This window comes from Stenella coeruleoalba (genome assembly GCF_951394435.1).
Source record: "Stenella coeruleoalba genome assembly, chromosome: 7".
NCBI classification, from domain to species: Eukaryota; Metazoa; Chordata; class Mammalia; order Artiodactyla; family Delphinidae; genus Stenella; species Stenella coeruleoalba.
This window is the reverse complement of record NC_137153.1, coordinates 52,524,133-52,550,147: the sequence shown is the minus strand read 5'-3', so window position 1 is coordinate 52,550,147 and position 26,015 is coordinate 52,524,133. Positions and strand designations below refer to the sequence as shown.

The window sequence follows — 26,015 nt, the reverse complement described above, 5'->3', positions numbered from 1 at the left end:
GCAGTTTGACACAAGAAGCGTCACATAATCCATTTAAGCTTCGTTTTCCTAGTTCACAAAATGGCTGTAATATCCTCAGCGCCTGGCGGGTGCGAGGCTCGAAAGAGGAAGTGCCCGCTTAGATGTGTTCCCAGAGCCTGAGTACTGACTCCCGAAAACTCCAACACGATGAAAAGACAAGAACAGTGTCGGGTTTTGTTTTTTTTTTTAATTTTATAGCAAAATTTAAGGGAAGGAAGGGGGAGGCAGTTCCAATTTTTAAAAAGCGTTATTTGATGAATTGGAACTACGCAGGGAAGACAGATACGGTGGGGGTAGTTCTTGTATTCAAACTTCGACGACTGAAGATCAAATACGTAGTCGAAGTGTCTCTAGATTTCAAGGATTCTTTAGGGCGGGACTGTCTGTAGACGGCAGAAAGAAAAAAGACATTAGAAACCAGAAGTCAAAGACGTGCGACCCCTCCCTCCTCTATCGCAGCCCCCCACTGGCTATGCAGACACAGCTTCTTAACATCCACCAACCCTCAGCCCAGCGTCTGTCTAGGGAGTCTGGACCCTCCCAGCCGCCGCCGCACTCTCGAGCCTTCCCGATCTCGCAGCGCGTCCGCTTGACCCGCCGGGCTGCTCCGGGCTCGCCAGGCCGCTCCCGCTCTCGGGACGCGCCCGACGAGGGCAGGGAGAGAGCAGCCGCGCAACTTGCGGGGTTGCGAGAACCAAGCAGGTCTATAACGAGTGCCAAGTTGTTTGCCACACATAATGCCAGGCGACTGGAGGTGAAGGGGTCGCTTTGCCCTTCGAACGTCCCCAGGTATCTCTTGCACCTGACGCACAGCGATTCGGCGAACTCGCATAACCAAAGAGCACCTCAGTCTCAGGGGCGCTCCGCAGTGTGAGAACCTTTCGTTCCAGTCGTATCTTCTTTCCCAGACCCTATCTCCCAAACCTGCTAATGGCTTCCTAACGTTTCTAGAACAAAATCCATGTTTTGACCTAACATCCTTTTTTTTTTTTTTTTGACTTACAGGGCCACTACTACGTTATCTGGCCTCTGCCCTCCTCTTTGATCTCGTGTACTCGCTCCAGCTGGCCTTTGGGTCCTCTTAAACTGTCACGCTCTTTTTCATGTAAGTTTTTGCACTCGAGTTTCTCTGCCTCCCGTGGCTAATCTCTTCTCATGACTCAGGTTCTCTGACCACTCTTAAGATAGTCTCCCCGCCTATTCACACTTCACTCTTACCCACCACATCGGTTTTACAAACTCACTCTTCGAAATACAGTTATATTGCTTAAAAATCTACTTCCCAGAATGTAAGCTCTATGAGGGCAGGATTCCCATTTTGTCCTATTCACTTTTGTGTCTGATCTAGAACGGGGCTGATCACGCAAGTAGGAACTTAAAAAATAGGAAGGAAGGAAGGGAGGGAGGAAGGGAAGGAGGGAGGGATGGTGTGTACCTGGGTTAAATATCTTAGGTTTGATTATTCATTTGCCTGTGGCCCAACTCGATCATCTAAATCCTTCTCTTCAGCTCTTCCCAGTTCTTGCTCCGCCCAACAGCCCTGTGATTGGCCCCTAGTCCTATGCCGCATTCCATACGGAAGCTTCAGCTGGAGGAGAGAGAGGGTGGCAGGCTAAAGGAGATATGGGTGCCTCTCACACCCAAGGCCTAGCACTCAAGACATCTCCCAAAGGTCCAGAGCAAGCCTTTCTACTCTGTCCTCCTAGGCTCGCCTAAGGCACAGGGAGCCTAGTGCCCCAGTTCTGAGCCAAAATACGATAGATTTCAGTCTCTTCGAAGTCAGGGTTTACCTTAAATTTTCGCGTAATTTCGTATATTGCTATAGATAGATAGGTAGGTAGGTAGGTAGGTAGGTAGATAGATAGGTAGATAAAATGATTCCCCCTTCAGAAAAAAGTCAGAGTAAAATTGGTACTTTAAGCAGGTAGGAGTGAGGTGGGGGAAATGGGCCAAGGGAAAAGAAGTCATCGTGGTCGTAGGAAAAGGGAAGGAGGTCCACATATCCATCATAACAGAATGCTTAAGAGAGGGAAAAGCTTAAGAGAGTCTCTTTCTCAGAGAGTACAGCGAATCCCAGTGTGCAGACTGCGAGAGTTGGCGAGGTCTCCATCCCAGTCGCCCTCAGAACCCACTGGGGGAGCTCTGAAAAACTCCACCGCATAGAGCGGAAGGTCGGATTTAGCAGAGTTTTGCAATAGAGCCGGGAATGATAGATCTCTGCCAGATGATGCCACGCGCAGTTGGCTTTGGAAATTCCAGGGTTGGTTCAGCGACCTTGTTAAACTAGTGGGGAAACTGGGGGCCGTTGAAAGGATGCTGCTAGCCAGCTAATTTGCAGGAAGAGGGGCCACTAGACCTCTAGCCTCCGGAGTGCTCAATTTTCCACCGTCTGGTTCTCAAGTGTTTAGGGGATGGGAGGCACGGTTTATGGGATGGGCTTTAACGTGCGACAGTCCATCTTGGGCTATTTCCCGTCTGCAGTCCTAACGAGGCAGCGCGATCGGGAGACTGGAGTTGTCCCACGGGTTGGCAGGGTGAGCTGAGGTAGGACCAAATACCCTAGTCTCCTGGGCCCAACTTTCTCTTCTGAAAAGTGAGTGCGCTGGGCTGCGGAAGCTGAGTTCAAACTCGTGGATCAGCCACCTCACCTGCGGGACCTTCCGCGGAGTCTGCGCGGGCGTGGCTCCCGCCTTCGGTGCCCCCTGCAGCCGCGCGCAGGTAGCGGGCGACGTCGCGGTGGCCCCGCTCCTCAGCCAGGTCCACGGGCAGGCGGCCCCAGGCGTCGCGCACGTCCAGCCGCGCCCCGGCTCGGTGCAGCGCCACCAACGTGTCCAGGAAGCCCTCCCGGGCGGCGTCGTGCACGGGTCGGGTGAGGGTGGCGGGGTCCGCGCAGTTGGGGTCCGCACCGTGGAGCAGCAGCAGCTCGGCCACGCGGGCGCTGCCCATCATCATGACCTGCCGGAGAGAGCAGAGCGGTCAGGACCGGGGTGGGGACAAGGGCAGGATTAAAGAAACTATTTGCGGAGCCCCCAGCCCGTGCAGACGCCCTTACAAGCCACAGGTGTCTAGTTACTACTTTCTTTCAGTTACCAGCTCGCTTAGCCAGTTCTCCTACCTATTCCATTTTTCTGTACACATTCTGTTATATTCTCCAACGTTCTGCAGGGTTCCAGCCACGCACAGAAAACTGCCAGAGTCACAGACAACAGCAAAAGGGTGAGGAACAAGCTGGCTTTTACTACAGCCTAACCTCCTCTATTTTCTTCCTCATTTTGATATGAAATTATGTAAGGCTCGGAGATTTTCTATGGTTCACTGCTGTATGTCCAAGCCCAGAACGTGGTAATTGTTTAAAAGCAAAAATGAAAAAGAAAAAAAATGACAAAAACTTAATTCTTGCAAAACTTTAAGCTACCCTTGGTTTCCCTGAACGTTAAACTTCAATTTCTTTAAGAATAAAATGAGAAAGTTTGTCTAACCAGCCCTAAAATTCCTTCTTCTGGTAAACTAAATAATGCCCCCCAAAGATGTCCACTTCCTAACACTCAAAAGCTGTGAATATATTACCTTATATGGCAAAGGGGACTTTGCAGATGTGGTTAAATTAAGGATTTTGAGGGAGATTAACTTGTATTGTCAGGGTGGGCTCAACTTAATTACATGTTTCCTTATAAAAAGGACACAGTCAGAGAGAAGATATAAGAATGGAAGCAGAGGTCAGAGAGAAGATGCAGGGGCCAAGAGCCAAGGAAAGTTGACTGTCACCAGACGTTAGAAAAGACAAGGAAATGGATTCTTCCTTAGAACTCCCAACAGGAGTGCAACCCCGTGGATCCATTTTAGACTTCTGACTTCCAGGAACATAAAATAGTAAATTTATGTTGATACTAAATTTGTGGTAATTTGTTATAGCAGAAATAGGAAACTCAGACACCTTCCAAGATTACACTCTGAGAGTTCACTAAGTAGGGGGGTGCTCACCTCATTTGGCTCCTAAATAATCTTTGATACAAAGCCCTTACTAAAGAGGAATTTTGAAATGGTGTTCACAATCACGGCAACCTTACAGTTTGAGTGTTACATGGTGCGTGGTGGTGGTAGACTATTCTTTTTTTAGGGTAACCATTATTTGGTTATATTAGCTAGACCATAGTGACTGTATAAAGAGGAATTACTTATTTTTAGTTACATTCTGTATTAAACACAAATTAATCTGTCCAAACCAATCGTAACAGAATCATACCAAGTTACAGTATGTTTGTTGATTCCTGTCCTGGAGAAAGTGAAACTGATTTAATTTTCAAAAAGACAGAGAGAAAATATAAGTGAACCAACTTACAGCTACAAAAAGAAAGAAAAACTAATGCAGTGCATTAGAAGAAAGAATTGTTTTAAAAGAAAAACTGGTGAAACTGTCACAATATTATTAACTACTTATTTACACTATTAGATTTCTAATAGATTATGGGTTAATTTCCAGAACAAAGGGGCTACACCCAAGGATGATGTCATAATGTTTTGGAAGCTCTACTGCAAGTGCCAGAGCTAGTACATGTCTGTACACTTCCATTCCTGTATATAATGCAAGTGAAAATATATTAGTTGGGTTGGATAAATAAAGTCCTTCATCTTAGTCATAAAATTGGTTTTAAATGTTTTATTATATGCCACAGTAACATAACATTTAAATACTTAAACAATAGCAATCCAAAGCAAAAAGAAACTTAAACAAACAAACTAATATTTATAGGGTGCCTAAGTTAACTTGATGACCTAAATTTAATTTAGTAATTAAAATTTTTCTATAAACTAAGTATTTTTCTATTAAACACAAATTTGGTTAGGGTTCAAAACTAAAATCATACCCCCTTTTGTTTATGCTTTTATCCTATTTTAAAAATGATTTAAAATTAATTATCCAACTTTCTTTTTGTATTTAAACAATAAGGTCTCATCTAACACCTTCTAGAACTCGAAGGCTGAACGCCCAGTCTGCAAGGTGCTGGCAAAATTTTAGAGATATCTAATTATGACTCAGGCATGCATTTTTTAAAAAGGACTCAATGCTTCTCTTCTACAACCATTCAACCTTTCTCTCCCCAAATCTCTCCACATTTCAAATCCCAAATAATCTCAAATTTGAAGGCATTTTAGTTTTATTTTTATATCTGTATCTAAAAGTGTGTAAAATTTATCCTGTGTAGCATAGTTTCAGGAAAGGAAGATTCACTTGTGAAATCTGTTAAGTTCCAAGTGGAGTTACTTTTCCTTTGTCTTGTTAGGCTGGAGTTTTTGCAATGTGCATTTGCTTCATATAAATTTTGTTTTTCAGAATCAGAAATCATTGTCAAAACTGGGCGTAAAACAAGGGTAGTGACTGCCAAGAAGAATGTGTCTTTAGCCTCAGATTTAGGAAGTTAGTGAAGGCGAAAAACAACAGAAAAACGAACTCAACACACCCTCACACACACAAAACTAGAGTGGGGAGGGGAGAAATGACATTTTTAAACTCTGAGGAATTGAAAACTCTCAAATAAATTAACCTATATCAAGTAAGTTTAAAATACCCAAAATGATAGGAGATACTCCCCAAGTGGTTAACTAAATTGACAGCATTATTTCAGGCAAGGTTACATTAACGTTTTTCTTCAGATATGTCTATTTCCTAACAAGCATATATTTTCCTTACTCGGTTAAAAAAAACAAACACGATGTGTAGTTACTTCTGAAAAATTTCAATCGACCTTTATTCCAACATACACAGCAGGAGATTTCCACTGAAATCCCTCCCCCCACTCCCAACAAAGAAGATGATCAGCTCCATTCCCCATTCAGTGAGTTCGGGGTTAAGTGGTCCAGCAAATCTTCCATTTCTTTAAACTCTTACCCCAAATGTTCGTCAATTTCGCATCTGATGAAGAACATACCTCGGTTTATATGAACACAAATAGGCTCTCCCCTCTAGATCTTCATACCAGTCTAGAGATCTGAACCCCATGTGCTTTTCAGTCCTCCGGTGGCTTCCTGAGCCCCCTGGGCGTCGCCGAGAGGAGGTCTCCGACTCCGACCTCCGTCTGAAAACTTCCCAGGAAGTCTCCCCTTTACCAAGAAACGCTTACCTGGTTCCGATCCACCGGCCAACCTCGTCCTTCTAAGTCGCCCGCCATCCCCCCGCCCCGCTCCGCCTCCACCTTCCCGCGGCAGGCCTGCCGACCTACCTGAATCGGGCTCCGACCGTAACGGTTCGGCGCGTGGGCCGGCGCCCCCGCCTCGAGCAGCGCTCGCACCTCGTCAGCCCGGCCCCGGGCGGCGGCGGTGGCCAGCCAGTCAGCCGAGGTCTCCATGCTGCTCCCCAACGCTCGCCCCTCGCTCCCTCACTCTCCCTCTCCCGCCTCCTTGGAGTGCAGGCGGCCCGCCCCGGCCGCCCGGGAGCAGCCCGCCCCTCCTTTTCCCTCCTCCAGGGCCCGCGGAAGCGGCCCCCAGACTCCGCTCCTCGACTCCTCCCGCGGACTCTTTCCACCCCGGAGAGCGCCCTCCACGCGTTCTTCCAGGAGGCGCCTTTTGCTCCCAACGCGCTGCAAATGAGACACCGCTGAACGGGCCCCACTTCATGCCTCCGCAGTCACGAGTCCTCCGCCCGCCCGCCTGGGGGCACCGGCCGGAAGCGGTCCGCCCCTGGAGCGCGGCGGAGCCCCGGCTGGAGGGCACCCAGGACCCTCCCACCTGCCCCCCTCCCCGCGTCCCCGGCGCCCTCCTCCCAGCGCTGCGCCCCCACCCCCAGCAGAGGCGCACGCGCAGCTCTGAGCGAGTTCGTTCCACCAAAGCGAAATTCCTTGCGTGTACGCCCTGCCTGGCATTAGAGAGCTGCACGGGATTCCTAACTGCCAAGTTCGAACCAATGTGTTTGGTGTCCTAGGCAAAGTATTGCTTCCTCTTTTAATCAGAAGAAACGGCCAGCCTGTCCTCGCGGTAAGAGCCGAGGATCGATATCACCCATGCCACCATGAGCCTTCCCTTCTTTCAGACGACACACTCTCCCTCCAACACTCAGCACTTGGATATCGCGCGCTGGCTCTGCTATGCCAGAAATTCTAGCTCAAACGTTCATTTTGGAGAGTGGGCTCACCCGCCAGCCTGTGCCTCCCTCCCTCCACACACAGGAAAACGGATGTCGGGAGAGAGCGTTTCCGAGGCTTACACAATGCCTGGTACTAGTGCCTAGTATACGGGCTGGCTCCGAGAAGATGAGGTCTATTTAACAGGGATGGTGGAGATTTCTGCCTATACGCAGATAGGAAAGTGGCAAGGGAGTCACTGGGCTGATAGGCTCCGTTCTTAATAAATAATTCCTCCTAGACCAGAAAAAGTGCTCAGCGCTCTAGGGGCAGAGTTGCATTCAGAGTTGATTCAGAGACCAGGCTCACACACTGTCCTGGCGCCGCTTCTGTCCCGCCCCCTACACCTCTCCTTCCTACTGGAAAAACCTTAAAATTTTCTTAGTTATAAAATGCGGGGTGGGGGGGATAAGAGTCGTCCCTACTTAATAGGACTGTTCTGAGTTTTAAATGAATTGATATACCCATAAGTATTTAGAACAGTGTCACACATCCTAAGCTAATGCCTGTTAGCTCTTAAATTATCCATTTTGAGGATTCTTTTGCAATCCTGTTATGAGACACAAAGAAGAAAATGCTTTGGGTAGAATTATCCATATTATATAAAAGGGAAGGCAAGAAGACCTTAATCACCGAAACAATGATAGACATCCTCCAAAAGCCGACATATTTAATGAAAAGTTTAACAGAATGAAAAGGATAATAAGCAAAAGAAAATCCAAGTTTCTAATTTATCCTGTGGTTATTACACACACACACACACACACACACACACACACACACACACACACACATATATATATATACATATATATACACACACACCACACACACACATATATATATACTTTTTTAAAAGACTGGGTTGCTCAGGCTTTGCAGATGCCTTAATCACATGCTTCATCTGTCTACTACATAACCCAGCTCTATTTTAAAAGTTATGTTTCAGTACCTGCTTGACTCCTCTTTTTTTTTTAACATCTTTATTGGAGTATAATTGCTTTACAATGGTGTGTTAGTTTCTGCTTTATAACAAAGTGAATCAGCTATACATATACATATATCCCCATATCTCCTCCCTCTTGCTTCTCCCTCCCACCCTCCCTATCCCGCCCCTCTAGGTGGTCACAAAGCACCGAGCTGATCTCCCTGTGCTATGCAGCTGCTTCCCACTAGCTATCTATTTTACATTTGGTAGTGTATATATATCCATGCCACTCTCTCACTTCGTCCCAGCTTACCCTTCCCCCTCCCCATGTCCTCAAGTCCATTCTCTACGTCTGCGTCTTTATTCCTTTCCTGCCCCTAGGTTCTTCAGAACCTTTTTTTAAGATCCCATATATATGCGTTAGCATACGGTATTCGTTTTTCTCTTTCTGACTTACTTCACTCCGTATGACAGACTTGACTCCTCCTGAAGACCCAGAATACCTGACTGTACTTTCAGTTGCTGTTAGATTAGGCAACACATGAAGTTTTAAGCGATGCCAATTAAAACACTTATGGGGTATCAAATCCATTATAAAAAATCCATCACTGTGCCATTTATATTTTCCTCCAGGCACCTCTCAATTATTAGGGCAACAATGGTGTGGAAAATTCAAACTGTGGTAGAGAACATAAAATTTTTTTAATGTAGCTTAAGGTATTGTATCATGGGGGAGGGGAAAATAGCCGTTGTGGTGATGGGATGGAGGGAACAGATTTCCCTTGTAATATGTCCGGCTTTTTGGACTAATATCAAAATTAGTTCTCATCACTAAAATGATGGTTCCTAATCTTAGGGCAGGGAGAGTAGGCCCTTTGGAGAACCTGTTGAAAGCTATATATCCTCTCCTCAAAAAATAAAGTATGCAATTTTATTTAAAAAGTGTGTTCACTGGCACATATAACTTTTAGGGAATTCAGAAATTCTTCTAAAACTCAACTATAGATTCCTACATCAGGAACTCTTTAAACTCTCATACAATATATTGGACGGTTACTGGAGGAAATGGGTGATAAAACCATATAAAAACATCCCTTGGATGCGTTATATACAGACATGGAGATTGACTTTCTTCAAGAGCAGGTTTTAGACATGTATGCATTAGCTCCAGCACTTACAGTTGAGCTCCCCAAAGATTATGGTATCCTTGAGTATGGCCCCTTTGTTCTGGAAGTTGATCCCATACTCCACTGGAAATCTTGTGTAAATAAGTAGTTAGTAATAGTATGAAAGCTTTCCTAGTTTTTCTTTTAAAGAACTACCAAACTCCCAATTTACTCATGTATATCAGCTCAGACCTGAGGGGAAAACCCTCAGAAGAAATAAAATATAAAGCCCAGGATCCTGGTGCTGGTTATCCCAGTCTCAGATTCCCCATGTGTAAAATGGAGTCATAATATATTTCATGGAATGATAAAATAAGGCGATGTATGTCAAAAAGCTTCCAAAATTCTAAAGTTTGTTGGTTATTTCCATTACCCTCCTCAAACTTTCTTTCTTCTCTTCTTCCCTGAGGATGTCATGGCCTTATTTAGGTTTGTGCTGTGTTGGCAGTTTTGAAAATCTATACTATGAAATAAAAACCTGTCTCAATTCTGATCAGTTTTTTAAGATTATTCATTTAAAAAAATGAATGTTCATTCAACAAGCTCACAGGTTAAAGGTAGAGTGCAGGGGGTGGGTAGAAGATGTTAAACATATGGGCTTGAGTTGGAATGCCTGGGTTCAGATCTAGACTTTTCACTTAATTGCTCTATAACAAAGTAACTTAATGTACCTGGACCTCAGTTTTTTCATTTGTATAACTGGGATAATAGTACTCGCCTCAAAGAGTTGTTGTAGGGATTAAATGATGCATTATGTGTAATGTGTGTAGAAGAGCAAAGGGAAACAGAGGATGACACAAGAAAATGCAAATGGAACCAAACTCATTCTGGTGGCTTAGGCAAAGTCTTCATGGATGCTGGAAGCTCACCTTAGTCTTGAAAAGTGTAGGAGTATAAAGATGGAAAAGAAGAAGAAAGATGTTCCAGGCAGAAGTGAGAGCAAAGAAGTTTGGGAAAACTGAAAGTAATTTACTGGAATGCATGGTGAGAAACCGGAAAAATAAACTTCCGGAAGAAAAGCCTGCAAAGGCGTCTGCTAAGTGCTGCTCAGAGTGTCAGGAGGAAAACCAGGAGTGAATGGGATGCCGAGGAAGTGGGGACGCTCTGTGCAGGCTACTCTTTCACAGGTTAGCTGTGATAGCTCAAGGCAGTGAGTGGTGAGGGGAGGCAGAGGGAAGGTGCAAGAGGCCTGAGCACACACATACCCTAAAGGAAAAGTGCCAGGTGACAGGAAGAACAGTTAGGAGAGAGAAAAAAAAAGAGAAACTGAGGACATAGGCAAGATAGGGTATTTCTGAGGACCTGAGCCATCTAAAAAGTAAGGAAGCAAAGGAATATAAGGCACAGGGAGTCATCACAAATTTGGATGCAGGAGATTCAGCTAGATTTGAGAAGGGAGAAAAGGTCAGGGCAGGGAGGAAGTTGAAACACTTCCTTCCATGAACAAAGAGGCTGGATTGTTTTCAGTGATGATAAGATGGTGGGCTAGGAAGTGAGAGTGCTGAAGGTTTAGGATATGTTATGAGGAAAGAGGGATGGGCTAAGTCAGACTTAGAAGGCTTTTCATCAGCCTGGAGAACCCAGCTGAGGGTCGGTGACACTAGAGGGGCACCTGACTCTTTAAATTAAAGGAAGCCTTGCAATGATGGTGCTCCTGTGACCCTACAAATCCAAGAATAGTATTCTAGATGTGAACATTAATTCAACACATCACCAGAAAGAGAAAGAAAGACATTTGAGAAGGTAGTATTCTGAAATTAGGTTCTGGTTCTTACAAGGCACTGCAGGATTGGCAAGGTATGATATGCATAATATACAAATACATCATATGTAAACTAACATCATTTTATGAGGAAAATAAAGGGTATTGGATAAACAGCTCTGAACTGGGACCAAGTGACAGTCCTGATTTGACTATCAACATGCTTTTTGATTGTGAAATCCTTTGAGGCTATTCTTAGCTTCAACGTCCATATCCTTAAAATGGACTCTATCTTGCTCTACCTTTATATCTCATGAGGTTATTATATCAAGTGAGGCAATACACACAAAAGCATACATCTGTTTACCATATTTAATATTAGTATTGTTATAAAAGAATTGTTCAAAATATAGTTTGAGGTTAAAAATAAAATATATATAGAATACCTCTGGACAGATATAGAAAAGTCTGTTAACTGTGGGGAGAAGAAATGGGGAACTGGGATGGGCATGTGATTTTCTTGTCACACTCTACAACTTGTATTGTTTGGATTTTGTACTATATGCATATATTAGCCATATAATTAATTAAGTAAACATAATACATTTTATTAGACAAATAAGCATTGAGCATTGCTTTTCTGAAAACCATCATTCATAACCTTATTTGACAAAGAGTAACTGAGTTCATACTATATGTCAGGCACTTGGCTTTAAGTTGTGTATACAAAAAAAGAAGGGTCCTTAGTCAAGAGGGTAAATTGGTAGCAACCATCGACATGTTTGATTCTCTGGAGGAGGAAGTTGGTCCGGAATTGGAATGCACGCTTTAGGGGAGCCTACATTAACAGTATAGGAGAAGGAGGATGCGCTCTGACAACTGACAATTCAGACCTGTGTTACCAGGAAAAAGATGTTGCATTTCAGGGTCTGGAGAGGATCCAATAATTAACAAGACCTCCTTAGGAAATAGCTTATCAGAGCAGGTATGCTCTGTTAATGGAGCTTCTGGACATAGCTGGGTTAAGCCTGAATAGATGGGCTCTAGGGTGGAATGCTGGGTGCGGTAGAGGATTATTTGAAGACTAAAGCAACGGAAGAATAATTTCATGTACCCCTTTTAATATAGAAAGAGTTGCCAAAGTAAAGACCACAGGCCTAGCTCCACCACCGACTTTATTACCTTGAGAAAGTAATACTTTATTCTGGCTTTGATATCTGCATCTACAAAGTGGGCATAATAACAACTGTACCTCAAGAGATAGTTGTTCAGCTAAGAAAAGTGCCCCTCAAAGTGCCCCTGGGTAAGAATTCTAAGGGCTCAGTGTCCGATCTGGGTATTTTAAATGGGAAGGAAGGACTTTCTTGGGTGAAAAATGGCAACAAATGCAAGGTTTTCCTTTAATTATTTATTTTCCCACAAGGATAAAAGGTAACTTTAACAAAAAGGGAGACCTCTGAGAAAAAGAGCAGACCTCTGTCACAGGTTAGTTAAGACACAGGAATGTGCCCCCAGGGATTAGATCTTCGGAAAATTCAAGATGGAGGATATTTTCTTTACCTTTTTACTATTCTCTAACTAAATTTAATACAGCACAATTATTGAGTATCTGCTACGAATAAGGCACTCTTTTAGGGACTCTATGATAGCTCTTTTCACTTTCACTCAGTTATTGTAAAATTTATCTTCCTGCTCAAACAGGATTTGGGCAAAGAGCACAAAACTCAAAATCCCTTTAACTTATTATAAACCTGATACATAATTATAGGTAAGTCCTAATTTTTCAGTCTTATTTTCCAAAGTATTAACTGGGTATAGAATCTGTAGTATCTATCATCATCTTCCCAAGATCATTTTGAGGATAACTTGTTATATAGCAGATGTCTTTTCTAAATTGTGTGCAAAACAAATGTAATTTTAAATCTATGTAAGGAGTTTACTCTTAAAAATATCTCTAGAGTGGAGTCTTGTGAAATGAGGAACCTTTGAAGCTCATGAAAACAATCACTCCCTAACTCAATTGTTTTGTAAATGTCTGTTTTTGTTTGTTGAGAAGTTTCTTTTGTTGAATTACTTATGCCTATTTGTGGCTACTTGGCCAGTTGAAAAAAACTAAAAGACTAGCACTGTGTGTGTGTGTGTGTGTGTGTGTGTGTGTGTGTGTGTGTGTCTCTCTCTCTCTCTCTCTCTCTATGTATATATGGTATGTATATATATATATCAATAGATACAGTATGTATTTGTGTGCATACGTGCATAATTTGTTTACATGCACAGATATGGAGAATTAGAATTAGCCTCATCCTGAGGGAAAAAATAAGTAAAGCATATAATTACAGGAGAGAGACAGACAGACAGAAACAGAAACAATAGAAAATGCATTCAAAGTTGCCAGCAAAATCATAATGGCTACCATTTATTGAACCCCAACTATGTGATAAGCATTAAGCAGCTTTACATATGTCATTTCCCATGACTGTCCTGTGGAATACAGAGTAGTATCCTTTCTTCATTAATTAGAAAAGAAGCCCAGAGTGCTTAAGTCATAAGGTACAAGGAGATGGAGTCCAAGCTCAAGGTTCCCAGTTCTGTCTGAGAGGTGCACACTCTCCCCACTGTTTCCCTGCTGATTGATTTGTACAGGACATGGTGGACAACTCAGCAATGCTTTCTTTTCTTTGAGAACTGTGCCATCAGGCAGGTTGTAAATTCTGGACCCAAGGTGACAGGATTTCCACCTTCGGGAATTACTGTGCTTCTGTGTGATTATTCTTGGATAATCATACACATAGTGATAGAAATTTGGATCTTGAAGTCCCTCAAAGTGACTTAATCCAGTCCTCTCATTTTTGAATGATTTTTTCCTGATTATAGTTCACATATGTAAAAAAATGTAAGAAATGAGCTTCATAAAGAAAATGAAAAATTATACTACACGGAAACAATAACATTTTGAAATATTTCCTTCCTGTCTTTTATCCTTGCTCAGTGCTTGTGGATATAGTACAATTTTGAAATGAGTTTTTCCTTTCACTCATCATTAGAGCATTTTCCCAAATTCTCCAAAATTGCTTTATAAACACTACTTTTAATAGCTACAACATACTCCACTGGGGAAAAAAAGCTCCAGTTTACCTACTGATGCTCCTGTTGTCATATATTTAAGGTGTTTCTAATTGCTACAACAAATAGTACTGCAGGTTTTCAAAGAATCTAAGTCTTGTGACACATATTGAAAAATTGTTTTTCATAAAGCTACCCCTATGATTTATAGATAAGGAAATGGAGGGGTGTGCATTGCCATGGTTACCCAGCAAATAAGTGTTTCCTGCAGGTCTTAAACCCAGTCCTCTCTTCATGTTCTTTCTATGGTCACAGCTACTTACACTGACTGCGACAAATGTGGTTGGTGAGGATGCCAACCACAGCCTTAAATAATAATCTTGGAGAAGACACAAATGCAGCATAGGTAATGGGACAATCTCAGTCTGCATACTCAGGTAGCCCTCATCCCTCATTTACCAGTTCTGCCGACTTGAATAAATTACATAAACTTTCTGATCCTCCATTTCCTCACCTCTCAAAGTGGGGAATAAAACATAGTTCATAGGGTTATTATAAGGAATAAAGAATGTCAGATATAGAAAAATCTAGGCACACAGTGGGCTCTCAATAAATGGAACTTACTTTTTTTTTTCAAGGATATGACATTTACTATCTTCTTATTCATTTAGGCCATCAAAGTCAATTTCCTCTTGGGTATTTTTTTCTCATTACTATACATTCTGGCAGGTATCTGTGGTTTGCACAAGCAAACTCCCTTCCAGAAAGTGTGATTAACTCTGTCTTCTTTGATTCTAACCCCATGAAAACAGAGCTTCTTTGTAATAAAGTTGGCTGTGTTATAATAAAAGTACTTCCACAAAAACTTTCATGAAATCATGGGAAGTGATGATGGAGTGTGTCACTGTGTTCAATGTTTCCTCTGCGTTCATTGCTACCCACAGCCAGTCCTTGGAGTGCAGTTCAAGTAGAAAGTACAATGGGGAAGCTATAGGCAAAATTATAGGAGAAATTATAAAGTTTACCTTCTCTAAACCTCTATTCCCCACCTCCCTCGTTTTCCTCCCTGATTGCACAGATTTTCTCCTTTCAAACACGTGTTGCTCTCTTCATTGTTAACCTTGAACACATAGAGTATTCCATTTCTGCCTATCCTGCTGATGCTTGTATGTGCTATTATTGCCTTGAGAAAGTGAAACTCACAGAGCAGTAATATTGTGTTCAGTTTTCACTCTTGGTGGAAGTTGAGTGTTCATGGTTGATTGACTGGGTTTAACGATGATTTAGGATACTCTGATTTCGGGGAAACATCTATATTGAAGCTTTCCTCTTCAAAGGGAGACCTAGTTACCACCCTCCCCACAACTATCCCTTAAGAGTAGCCTGCCTTCTTGGAGCTCTAGAGTCTAACTGTTATCTTTTTTTTTTTTTTTTTTGCCTTTCCTGGACTTCTGAAAATTCTGAAGCCAAACTATCCTCTGATATTGTAAAAGATCATAAGAAAATTTTCTGTGTTGGATCACTCTTCCTGGAGTCACATTCTTCACCCAATATGGGATTAAACTCCTCTGGAAGGAATCAACTTCATGATGATATACATCAATCCTGAATAAATCAGAAAATGCTTCCTATTCATGTTTTAGCACCTTTCACTTACAGATTTAACATTCCCACTGATGTTTTCCTTTGAGTCTCAGGGTTGAGGGTATAGTTTTATATTTCTCTTTCTTATGGTTAAGATGATAACTCCCAGACTTCATTTTTTAAAGGCAATGATAACAGAGCATACTTTATGTTTCTCTGCGCTAATTTTATATACCTAAGTCAATTTTGCCTAAGGAAGTATATTTAACATATTTTGTCTCTTTGATATCCTACTAAATGTGAATAATAGCTGCAGGCCACCTTCCAAAGCAGACATTTTGGAGGTTTTGAGGATGACTTTAATGCTTCTTCCCCTCTTTCCTTCCAACACACACACACACACACACACACACACACACACGCACGCACGCATGCACACTCTTCACACTAAAGAGTTTTTAGAAAATTCTGTGCTGAAGCTATTGATTCAGATATTCAGACTGCAGCAACTGTTCTGAAGGAATTGAGAGCCCATTATCTCAGTGTTCCCTCCAGAAATTATTATTTGGGGTTATTGAATTTTTTGATAAATTGAAGGCAAGTTAATAACTTTTTTCAGTTTTCTAAAACTAATTTAATTTCTTATCTTAGAAAACAAGTTCATGACTATTGTTTAATAGCTATTTAGTAATTACGAACACTAGAAAAGTTTAGAATCACACTGTAAAGGCCATCATATTGGGCTTCTTTTTTTTTTTTTTTTTTTAAATATTTATTTATTTATTTAGCTGCATGGGGTCTTAGTTGCAGCAGGCAGGCTCCTTCGTTGTGGTATGCAAACTCTTAGTTGCAGCATATGGGACCTAGTTCCCTGACCCGGGATCGAACCCAGGACCCCTGCGCTGGGAGCGTGGAGTCTTATCCACTGTGCCACCAGGGAAGTCCCCATATTGGGCTTCTGTACAAGTTTACAATGATTTTTTGTACAAATTTACCTGACACCTTGGAATATGCCAGGGATTTGAATAAATATATTTTTATTATGATATGCATGTTCTTTAAAATGGAGTTGAGGAATTTCTAGCTACTCTAAATAATTAAATTATAGTTAAGAAGGCATTTACTGTAAAAGTAAACTAATGTACTTTTAAGGATTAGTTTAATTAGGCACTTTAACAATAATTGACAAATGTATGTGATACATACATTTGTATGTATGTATCATACATATCAAATGTATGTGATAGTATATGCAAACATCTCTTTGCATATACTATTTTATCTAGTTCTTAATGGATGAGTACTATAGGGTACCACCTTAGGTTTACAGATAAGAAAGTGGAAGCATTGAGAGCTTTAAGTACTTAGTCCTAATACCACACAGCTAGTAAGTAAAGGAAATGGAATCTAATCACAGATCATATATTCCAAGAAAGTGACATTTCTACTTCGTGCTTCAAGTGATTCCTATGCTGGTGCATAGGTTTCCTATTTACTGCTCTTAAATTGAAGTGTGAGTAATTTATACTTAATTTATAAGGGAGTTTTGAATTAGTTTTATTCTGGGCAAGAAATGAATTTCTGAAAGAAGTTAATTTTCTTGTTTTATTATGAGATTCAATGACTTTTAGGACTTCAGTTATTAAACTGCCCTATTTTTCAGAACTTTTCATTCACCTCATTAAATATATATTTGCTAGAACATATGTGGCTGATGCTGACTAAAACAGAGATCCAAGGGAGTTAAGCAATTTACAAAACAACAACTAACTATAAGAGATGGAACTGAAACCATATACATATATACACACATATAGGTATATATATGTGCATGTATATATATATATATATATATATATATATATATATATATATATATAAAACATGTATTCACTCAAGAGGCAGTTATAAAGGGCTAAGTTAGGGCATTTGGGGCAAGAAGCACGCCTAGTTCAAATTGGCACGAGTTACTAGTCAATGACTTTTGACAGACCATGCAACCTATCAGAGCCTCAGTCTCCAGTCCATGAAATGAGACAATAAAATCCCTAAAACATAAGGATAATGTGACAATTAAATAAGATAATGTAAGTTGACGTGCTCTATTACTGTTAAGCTCCTCATAATTATTTTGAGGGAAAAGAGAAAACAAACTTGACCATATGCTTTTAGAAGAAAGTTTCAATAAGCTTCTTTCAAAAATTGTGTTACATAAAATATATTCAGTTTCAATTATTCAGCATGTAAATTGAATGGAGTAAAATTCAAAGTGTCCCATGTTGTATGTATATTTAACAATTATTTCAGAATTAAAATATACTGCTAGTTCTACAGGTTGGGAAAGATTTGCAACTGGGGGGATTCATTGTGTTTGGATAGCTGCTGTTTCTTTAAATTGGGTGAAAGAGTTGTACAATTGCTGAGTCAGATGGTCTGGCAGCCTGAGAGATTCAGAGCAAGAAAATGGTGGCACTCAAAAAAAGAAAGTAAAACGTAAGCTTTCCCCCCGATACATCAGCAAAGTAACAGGTGTAACATTAAAAAAATGTAGTTGAAAAGCAGAAAAATTATGATTATAAGTTGGAAGGCATAATATTTTAGTTTTACTTATAATGGCAAATTATTCTTTAGCTTACATTATTCTACATATTTCTCCCTCATCAATGTGCTTTTATAGACACAAAGACTGCTCATTTTATCTATAAGTGCTTTATTCTGTTATGGCTACGTTCTACTGCAATTTTGCCTTGCTCATAAATAAATATAATTTAAATCTGTGGAATACTTTTATGTTTTCTTTTTCTTCTCTTGCATAATTTTATGTTGTTATGTTTACTGCCTGGTTTCTGGTTTGGAAGATAAAGTAAAATAAAAGAAATCCCTTATTACTTATTACTCTATCTATCTATCTATCGAGGACCATCCATCCTATGTAAACAACAGTAAGTGTATGTAGTGTTTCAAAAAGGTGATGTCTTTTGTGGAAATTTTCTGGCTGGTGCTACAAGCTTTAATGCACAAGTGTATTCTGTTACATTCTTCGCCCCAAAATGTGTTCTGATTGTAGAGATCTGGCATCTAAGAGATAATTTTTTCCAATTCAGATGAAGGATCACATAATAATAATAAAGGGTATCCTTCATTTGGTAAAATAGCTCCTCCAATGATTTATTCAGATTCTCAGTGTCCTTCCTGGCACCCAAAGTGTGATTCTAAAATTTTAAATCTTATCTAAAAGGCTGAACCTCGATTCAAAAATACATGAGCAAAAATAAGGTTTAAAAAAGCAATGTTGGCCATATTTGTCCCAAGGAGCCACCTCCTAACAGAATCCCCCTTAAATGCTTTAAAATGCAGATTCTTGGGACACATAGCAAATCTGCTGAATCACATATTCTGAGGATGAGCTCCAGAAATATGTATTTTAAACAGCAGCCCAGGTAAGGATGCTGCTGATAACCTTTGCCTTACTTCTTTGACGTCACATTATTCTCAAGCTTAAATTAAGAAAGTAAGGGCATATATATTAACACCACTCTGATTGCACAATTTTATTAGTTGCAATTTGTTTAAGAGATTATATGTCTTTGTTCATATAGTTCTGAACCTCTACAATCTACAAAACTTTTTTTCCCTGAGGAAAAACTCCTACTGGCTTCGCAACCATGTAAATAAATTCTGAGATTTTCTTTTTGAAGGTAAAAGGGAAAATTGAGAGCTAGTTGAAGAAGAATTAAAAAGTCATTTGTGATAAAAAATAAAAATCAACTTATTCTTTTTCAAAGGACCTCTGAGGCACTGTAATTTTAAATCTTGTAGTTGACATTTTAATTTTTTCTCCTTTATTACTTCTTTCTGATTATGTAGTTCTACCCAACTGCAACAATCATTCCAGGGTTTATGAAATAGAAAACTGCACTGACAGGCAGAGATTTTCTTCAATCCTTCTTTCTTTAAAAAACAAATGTTATTGACATTTAGTAAATTCAACAATTGTCAATACACATGGGATTGCTGAACACACAGTGAAATACCATGAATTAGGATATGGTGACTCTGCGGAGACCCCAGATTGGTGGGCATTTTCTAAGATGGAGCAGTCTTTAAAAGGACCTTCCTTCTCCTATGAACAAAGCCTTTATTTATTCCTAAGGTTTTCTCCATTGGTTGGCTTACTGACATAGAAGTTGACCTTATTTTAATACTGACTCATGTTTTTTCATTCTAATAAATGATTTTATTTGAATGTCTTGACTAAAGGAGAAAGTTTACAAACATGAGGAAAGCTTCAGTATAAGAAGAAAACTATTGAGAGACATCATCACTAGAAAAATATGACGGTCCATTCTTTATACCACCTTGCACCCCAGACAGAGAAACAAAGAAAACGAGGCCTTTCAATACTCTGGTCACCACCTAGCCTGGAAGGTAATGGAATAGCCGCCTAGTCTTGGAAGTGCACCTCACCATCTCTCGTTCCGTTCCGTGCCTCGGAGTGAACCTGTCCCATCCCGCTCCCTCCCTTCCAGAAAAAAAGGCCTAGTCAGTTTCACGCTGGGGGAGGTGACACAGAGATGTCCCCTGTCATACCTTGCACCCCTCTGGAAGCCACGAAGCCCACTCAGACTCCGCCTGTCCCCACCCCTTCCTCACCCAGGGCAGCCCCCATCATGCTCTGCGTTTAACTCCTGCTCTGCTCTGTTACTCTAATGAAATATTACCTGCGGCAATAGTTGGGGTGAGGGGCGAGGCCCAGAGGAGGCTAAAAATAGAAGGGCTGGGTGCGTTCGCGGAGTTAGGTGATAAGTGGGCCTGTGTCCTACCCCAGCGGCCAATAAAATCTCCAGCATCCGAAGCATCTCTAAGAATTGAGAGGGTGAGGGATGAGTCAAGGAGGGTGGTTGGAGTTGAGAGGTGAAGGAGGCGAGGTCCGAGCAACTTCGAGTCTCACTTCCTACTCTGGGGTCCTGGGGACACCCGCTGCGACCCCAGCCCAGCTCTGGGAAGTGGAGAGCCCCACCCTGAAGTCGTCCAGGGAGGACTTGGGAGAAGGGGATCCCGAGGAGGGGCAAGTGCTGGGACCAGAGAGGCCTAACACCCAGGCGCCTTGGAAACAGGTATAGCCACGCATTTATCATTTATTTAAAAACGAACTACGTTGTGAATAGGCACAGCGTGCCCTAAAGTCTGAAGTCAGAACCCTCTCAGGCTTTCTCCAGACCTTAAAGCCACCTTCTTATATAGGATACGCGTACAACTTATTTTCCTCACCCTTTCTCACTCCTTCCCCAACTAACGCTAAGTAAGCTCTTAGTTCATCTGTACTGTATGAAAATAACTTTTTTTTTTTAAACTGGTGATGGTCATAGCACTTTGGAAGACACAAAAGTGTAATGAAGAAATAAAGATCACCAACCATCCTGAGGAAGCCACTATAGATATTCTGATACATTGCTGTGTGTGTGTGCGTATGTATGTGTATGTGTAGAGAAAGAACGAGAGAAACAGAGAGAGACGGAGAGGAAAAGCAAGAATAAGAATTGTTTATTGCTTTAAATCTTACTTTTTTTTTTTAAAAAAGGAAATCACCTACCTTTATAATGTAATAATTTTACATTCTATTAAATATTCTCCAAAAACATGATGATTGTCTGTTACATTCCAGCTGAAATATTTCAGACCATAATTCCAGAGTATAGGTATAATTGAACATAATTTAACAATGTGATTGCTAGAATTTTAGGCAATTTTCAATTTCCTGCTACTATTTATCTGTTTGTATTGCTCTTTGTCAGAATCTTTCTTTCCTTAAAATAATGCCTACATATAGAAAAACTGAATAAAAGTATATGGATATTTTACAAGTTCTTGATACATAATGTAAAAATGTTCTTGCCAGTGAGGTGTTTAGGAAAGTGCATTAATCTTCAGTCAATAAACAGACACAATATTAGTCATCAGGTATGTGAAAATCAGAATTTAGAAAACTGTAGTTTTTTTTAAAGCTATTCAATATTATAATTTTATGTTTAGAAAATGAAACTATACCCATTGTTTACATTATTTAAACTGTAGAAATAAAGCACCATAAAAACTCTTTATGAGGTTGGATTTTGTAGCAGAGAGAAGGATTCTCTGGCCTAGGGTGTTTTAGGATGGACTGGGGCAAGTGAGATTGTCATGCTTCTCAAAAAGTACTAAAGGTTTTAAAAGAGCAAAAACACTGGGCCAAATGTTCAGCCTTCCTTTAAGAAGGTATTTTTGAGATGATGTAGATCACTTTACTATCAGGTGTCATTCACATGTTGGGAAAATGGTTTAGCTTAACCCTACCATGTTAGTTACTTGTGATGAACTAACATGTAATTAGCAGACCTGTAAAATACTGTTGGATATAGACAGCAATAGGCTGTGTTGTTGTTACCTTAGGATGAGAATGGACTTTTTAAAATTCAAGAGTCCCCAAAGAAGTAAGTGAATATTAAATCTTGATGTCTGAAAGAATTATTGTTCATTTAGAACATAATACAAGCTAGGGATCATGTACACATTGGGAATAATGGTTTATGCTAACCGTATAGTGCTTACCTTGAGAGGACACTATGCTGTTAAAGGAGGGGAAAAACCCTAAGAGTTCCCACATAACAGTAAACAAATAAATATTTAATTTCAGAAAAATATGACTAGTTTGTAAACACACCAAGGTAGAAGTAACGAGTCAATTAGCGTAATTCATCAGGCACGTGTGGATAAGAAACTAGTAACGTGGAATTTTATTATATACAGTTTCCAGTTATATAAGAAAAGTCATAATGAACATGTTTGCAAAACTCTAAAAATATGTTAAAATAATAACACCTTACAGGTCTGCATTAGTATTAAATAATTCATACAAGTTAGTTTTTAGCACTATTGCTCTCAAGGAATTGTATGAGTCCCAACATAATTACCACCCATATATATTCTTAAATCAGTATAACCATAGACATAATATATATTAATGTGAAATATATAATTACATGTCACTTATAATTAATACTTCTAGATGTTTGTATATGTGTAAAATTTTATATATGAAGTTGGAGAATTGCACATATTTTCAAAACATATTCTATTCTGTCTACGTCATGTGTTCTGTCTTCAGATATTTGCTGAAAATTGGGCTTTTCATATAGTCAATGCAATTAAAAATAACTTTCATTCCTGAAAATTGATTTATACCTAAATAACAAGAAATGAATGGCTATTCTCAATGAATCTATCATTTTTATATTTTTAACACTTATACAATAAATATATTATAAAATGAATATTTCTCTAACTTAAAATAATCACAATATTATATTATGTATTCCTAAAATAGAAAACACATAATTACAGTATTTACATAGATTAAATTTTTCTACTTTGTTACTATAGAGTTTTGGATGCAACTTAATAATTTAAATAAAATAACTTTATATAGAGAATAATATTAAAAAACTAAGATATTCAAAAACACATCATAGTGGCTAAATGCTTGCTGGTACGGATAAAGCACCGTTTTAAAAAATAGTATCCTGTTAATGTTTTAAAATGAACTGAAATCAAGATCAGCAACATGCCTTGAAATTCTTTACAAGCTCCTTCTACTAATTCCAAAAAACCCCCTGAACTTTAATAATAATATGAAAAAGAAAATGTGTATTTTTCCTATAAATTGTTTGTAGATTTTTGCCAATAGAAATTGAGGCACCTGATTAAACACTGATAGTGTTAACAGTTTTACATTTACATGTCAAAAAGTCTATTAACGTTACAATAAAAAATAATTCCCCCTCTGCTGACCTTTGCTTTTTCAAAACACACATTCATGGGGAAATAATGCCACAAGGAAGGTCACAAAAATGAAGCCCCATTAAATTGTTTTTGGATTCATTACCCAAGTTCTAATTAGGACTCTATATATTGTAGCTATATATATATATTTCAACTATCCTCGTCATAGGAAATTACATCGACTATGTAAAGATTTATCTTATGTGAGGACAAAACTACCTAGAATTCTGTCTTTCAAGAAGTAGGCCTCATTTGGGGCCTGTTAATTGGGGCCTGAGATGACTAAAATATGATCGGTGCGATCCTTAGATTCCCCACTGTAGTTCTGCCTTCTGCTAAACATACGGGCATTGTCCCAAGTACTTAGATATACCAGGCCGCTAAAGAAGAAACCTCCATCTCACTGCGAAAGTTTGACTCTCCACTGACTGCACAAGCAAGTGATTGCTCCTCTTAGCAGTTACTGATCCTTCGATCAAGATCAATGTTACTATTTCGGGAAGTTAAACTCTGTGCGAGCCCGCACCCTCAAACGTCCTACACTACTGGAAGGAGGGAGGGTTGACGAGTCAGGAAGACTGGGGAGGAAAAAGGCGGCCTCCAGAAAACTAAGACCGTTAGTGATACTTTCCTCCAGGGCGCAATAAAGTGCCTTAGAAATACACCTTGTGTGTGTGTGTGTGTGTGTGTGTGTGTTTACTGATTCCCACTCAGGAAATTCAGGAGTGACTGACTTCTAAAGTGGGTTTAGAATCTCCCGGTTTCCCCCAGAGTTTCAAGGGATTAAGGAGGTGTGTGAAGGCGGCTCCGGGCTTCACATACTGGGAGAACAGCACCTCTAAGTAACTGTAACCCGTATGGAGAGAAAGTGGAAGGAGCCTCCACCCACGCCGAAACAACCTCCTCCAACCTCGTCTGGAGATGATTTATCTGTGTATTAGCTTACATCAAACAAAATCACCCAAGGGCCGACTGCGCCCGGGATTTTCGAGGCCTTTCCTACCTGGTCTAGGATGCGGTTGCTGCGCTCTGCGCTGGCTCCTCACTAGCATCAGCACGAGGTCCGCAGCGGCCCGCACGACCGGCGCTGCCCACTCACGCGCTGGCCGCGCGATCTGCACGACGAAAGCCCTGACTCGCGGCGGGCCGTACGCGCGCCGAATCCGCACTGTGATCAAGAGTCGGCGCACCATGTTCTTGCCGCCGCCGAGCTCGGCGGCCGCTGCGCCGCCTTTTGACTTCAGAGGTAGGCAGCTCGGCGCCCGCCCCCCGATAGCAAACTGAGACCCACGCGCCGCCCCCAGCCCATCCCCGCCCCGCACGCGCGCACCCGCCTTCCCTGCGCGCGCCCGCTCGCCCCCCACCTCCTCAGAGCCCAGAACCGTTCTGCGCCCAGCGCGCGCGGGAAAGGCGGGCTGAGGCGCCTGGAGGCGCGCGCGCGGGCAGCTAGCGTCCTAGGTTCCTCTCCCTCCCGCCCACCTCCTCTTTCCCGCCCTGTCCGCGCCCCCCCCCCCGCCCGCGCCGCCACCTTCCCACCCTCCGCGCGGGCGCCCCACGCGGTGACAGCTCAAGGTCCTGACGCCACAACGCATCTCCAGGCAGCCCGCCCCCTCGCAACATCCGTCACCTGACCCTGCCATATCAGGAACCGCCGCGGTCCAGCTCGCGTCCCTGCTTCCCTGTCCCCCTTCCTTTATTCCTCGCTCCCCACGCTGGGGATTCTTCCTTTCTCCAAACCGGATTATTTAAAAGAGAAAAAGAAAGAAAAAAAAAAAGCAAATTTATCTCATGGGTCTATCCGCCATTCAGGAGGCTGGATGTCAGTTTTTAAAGAAATGGCGCTATGCTCCACTTCTCGATTTGGGAAACGAGCGAAATTAAAGGAAACTGCTGCGACATCTGGACACTGCGTGGCGCTGGCGCCGCTGGAGCGGCGGGCCCCGCGCCGGACCAGGTAGGCGGAGCCGAACCCCAACCCCTGCTGGATCGGCGCGCCCCTTCCCCTGCTGCTCCCGCGTTGCGGAGGGCTCTGGGCTAGGCCGGCAGTCCATTCACCAGGCAATTTTTATTTTCGGTTTTAACATCCCGCTCAGAGAAGCATCTGAACGCTTCTTCCTCTTTCCTCCTGCCGCGGTGCTCCCCTCCCCCACGGCTGCTCCCCGCTCTCCCGTTGTCCCCGCGTCCACTGGTCGTTCCTCCCGCAGCCTCCTCCTCCTCCTTCCGCCCGGCGCTCCGACACCCTTCCCTCTTGCTGCCTGACTCTTCAGCGTGGTCCCTTTCCTCTCTCCTCCCCTCCTCCCTCTTACCCCTCTTTTCTTCCACATCACTGACCCTTTCTTTCTGGATACCCCCCGCCCCTCCCCGCGCTGCTGGGGTCCACTCGGCACAGGAAAAGCGAGGGAAGGAAAGGGAAGAGCCGCATAAAGGAGGGGTGAGTCGAGGACACCGAGGCGGCCTGAGGACACGCAGGAGCCGGGTTCCAGAGCGCAGACTGACGGGTTCCGGCTGTCGGGCTGGATGGAGCTTTGGCGCTGGTTCGCCGGCTCCCCCGAAGGCGAGTGGTCGAGCCCAGGACGCCTCTTTCAGGCGGGCGGTGCTGACCCGATGCCCCAACTTCC

The 26,015-nt window shown here is 41.9% G+C and overlaps 1 protein-coding gene across 2 annotated transcripts; it reads right to left on the bottom strand.

Annotated features, from left to right (window-relative positions):
- Positions 1-24,472, bottom strand: CDKN2A (cyclin dependent kinase inhibitor 2A). Of its 2 annotated transcripts, none has more exons than XM_079927376.1 (3): positions 24,401-24,472; positions 2,670-2,976; positions 1-404 (listed from the first exon to the last, which is right to left on the bottom strand). In XM_079927376.1, the coding sequence occupies exons 2-3, from the start codon at positions 2,971-2,973 to the stop codon at positions 379-381; spliced, it is 330 nt and encodes a 109-aa protein (XP_079783502.1). In that variant the 5' UTR covers positions 2,974-2,976; positions 24,401-24,472; the 3' UTR covers positions 1-378. The 2 variants fall into 2 exon arrangements, with proteins under 2 accessions (XP_079783502.1, XP_079783503.1); XM_079927377.1 differs by lacking the exon at positions 24,401-24,472 and adding an exon at positions 6,240-6,368.
- Between the last annotated feature and the right edge of the window lie 1,543 nt (positions 24,473-26,015).

Excerpts from the sequence above, each read along its gene's own strand:
- CDKN2A (XM_079927377.1), bottom strand. The coding sequence starts at position 6,365 with ATGGAGACCTCGGCTGACTGGCTGGCCACCGCCGCCGCCCGGGGCCGG. Across the intron at positions 2,977-6,239 it reads ACGGTCGGAGCCCGATTCAG|GTCATGATGATGGGCAGCGC; the intron begins GTAGGTCGGCAG and ends TCTCTCCGGCAG. Across the intron at positions 405-2,669 it reads CTCCGCGGAAGGTCCCGCAG|ACAGTCCCGCCCTAAAGAAT; the intron begins GTGAGGTGGCTG and ends TGCCGTCTACAG.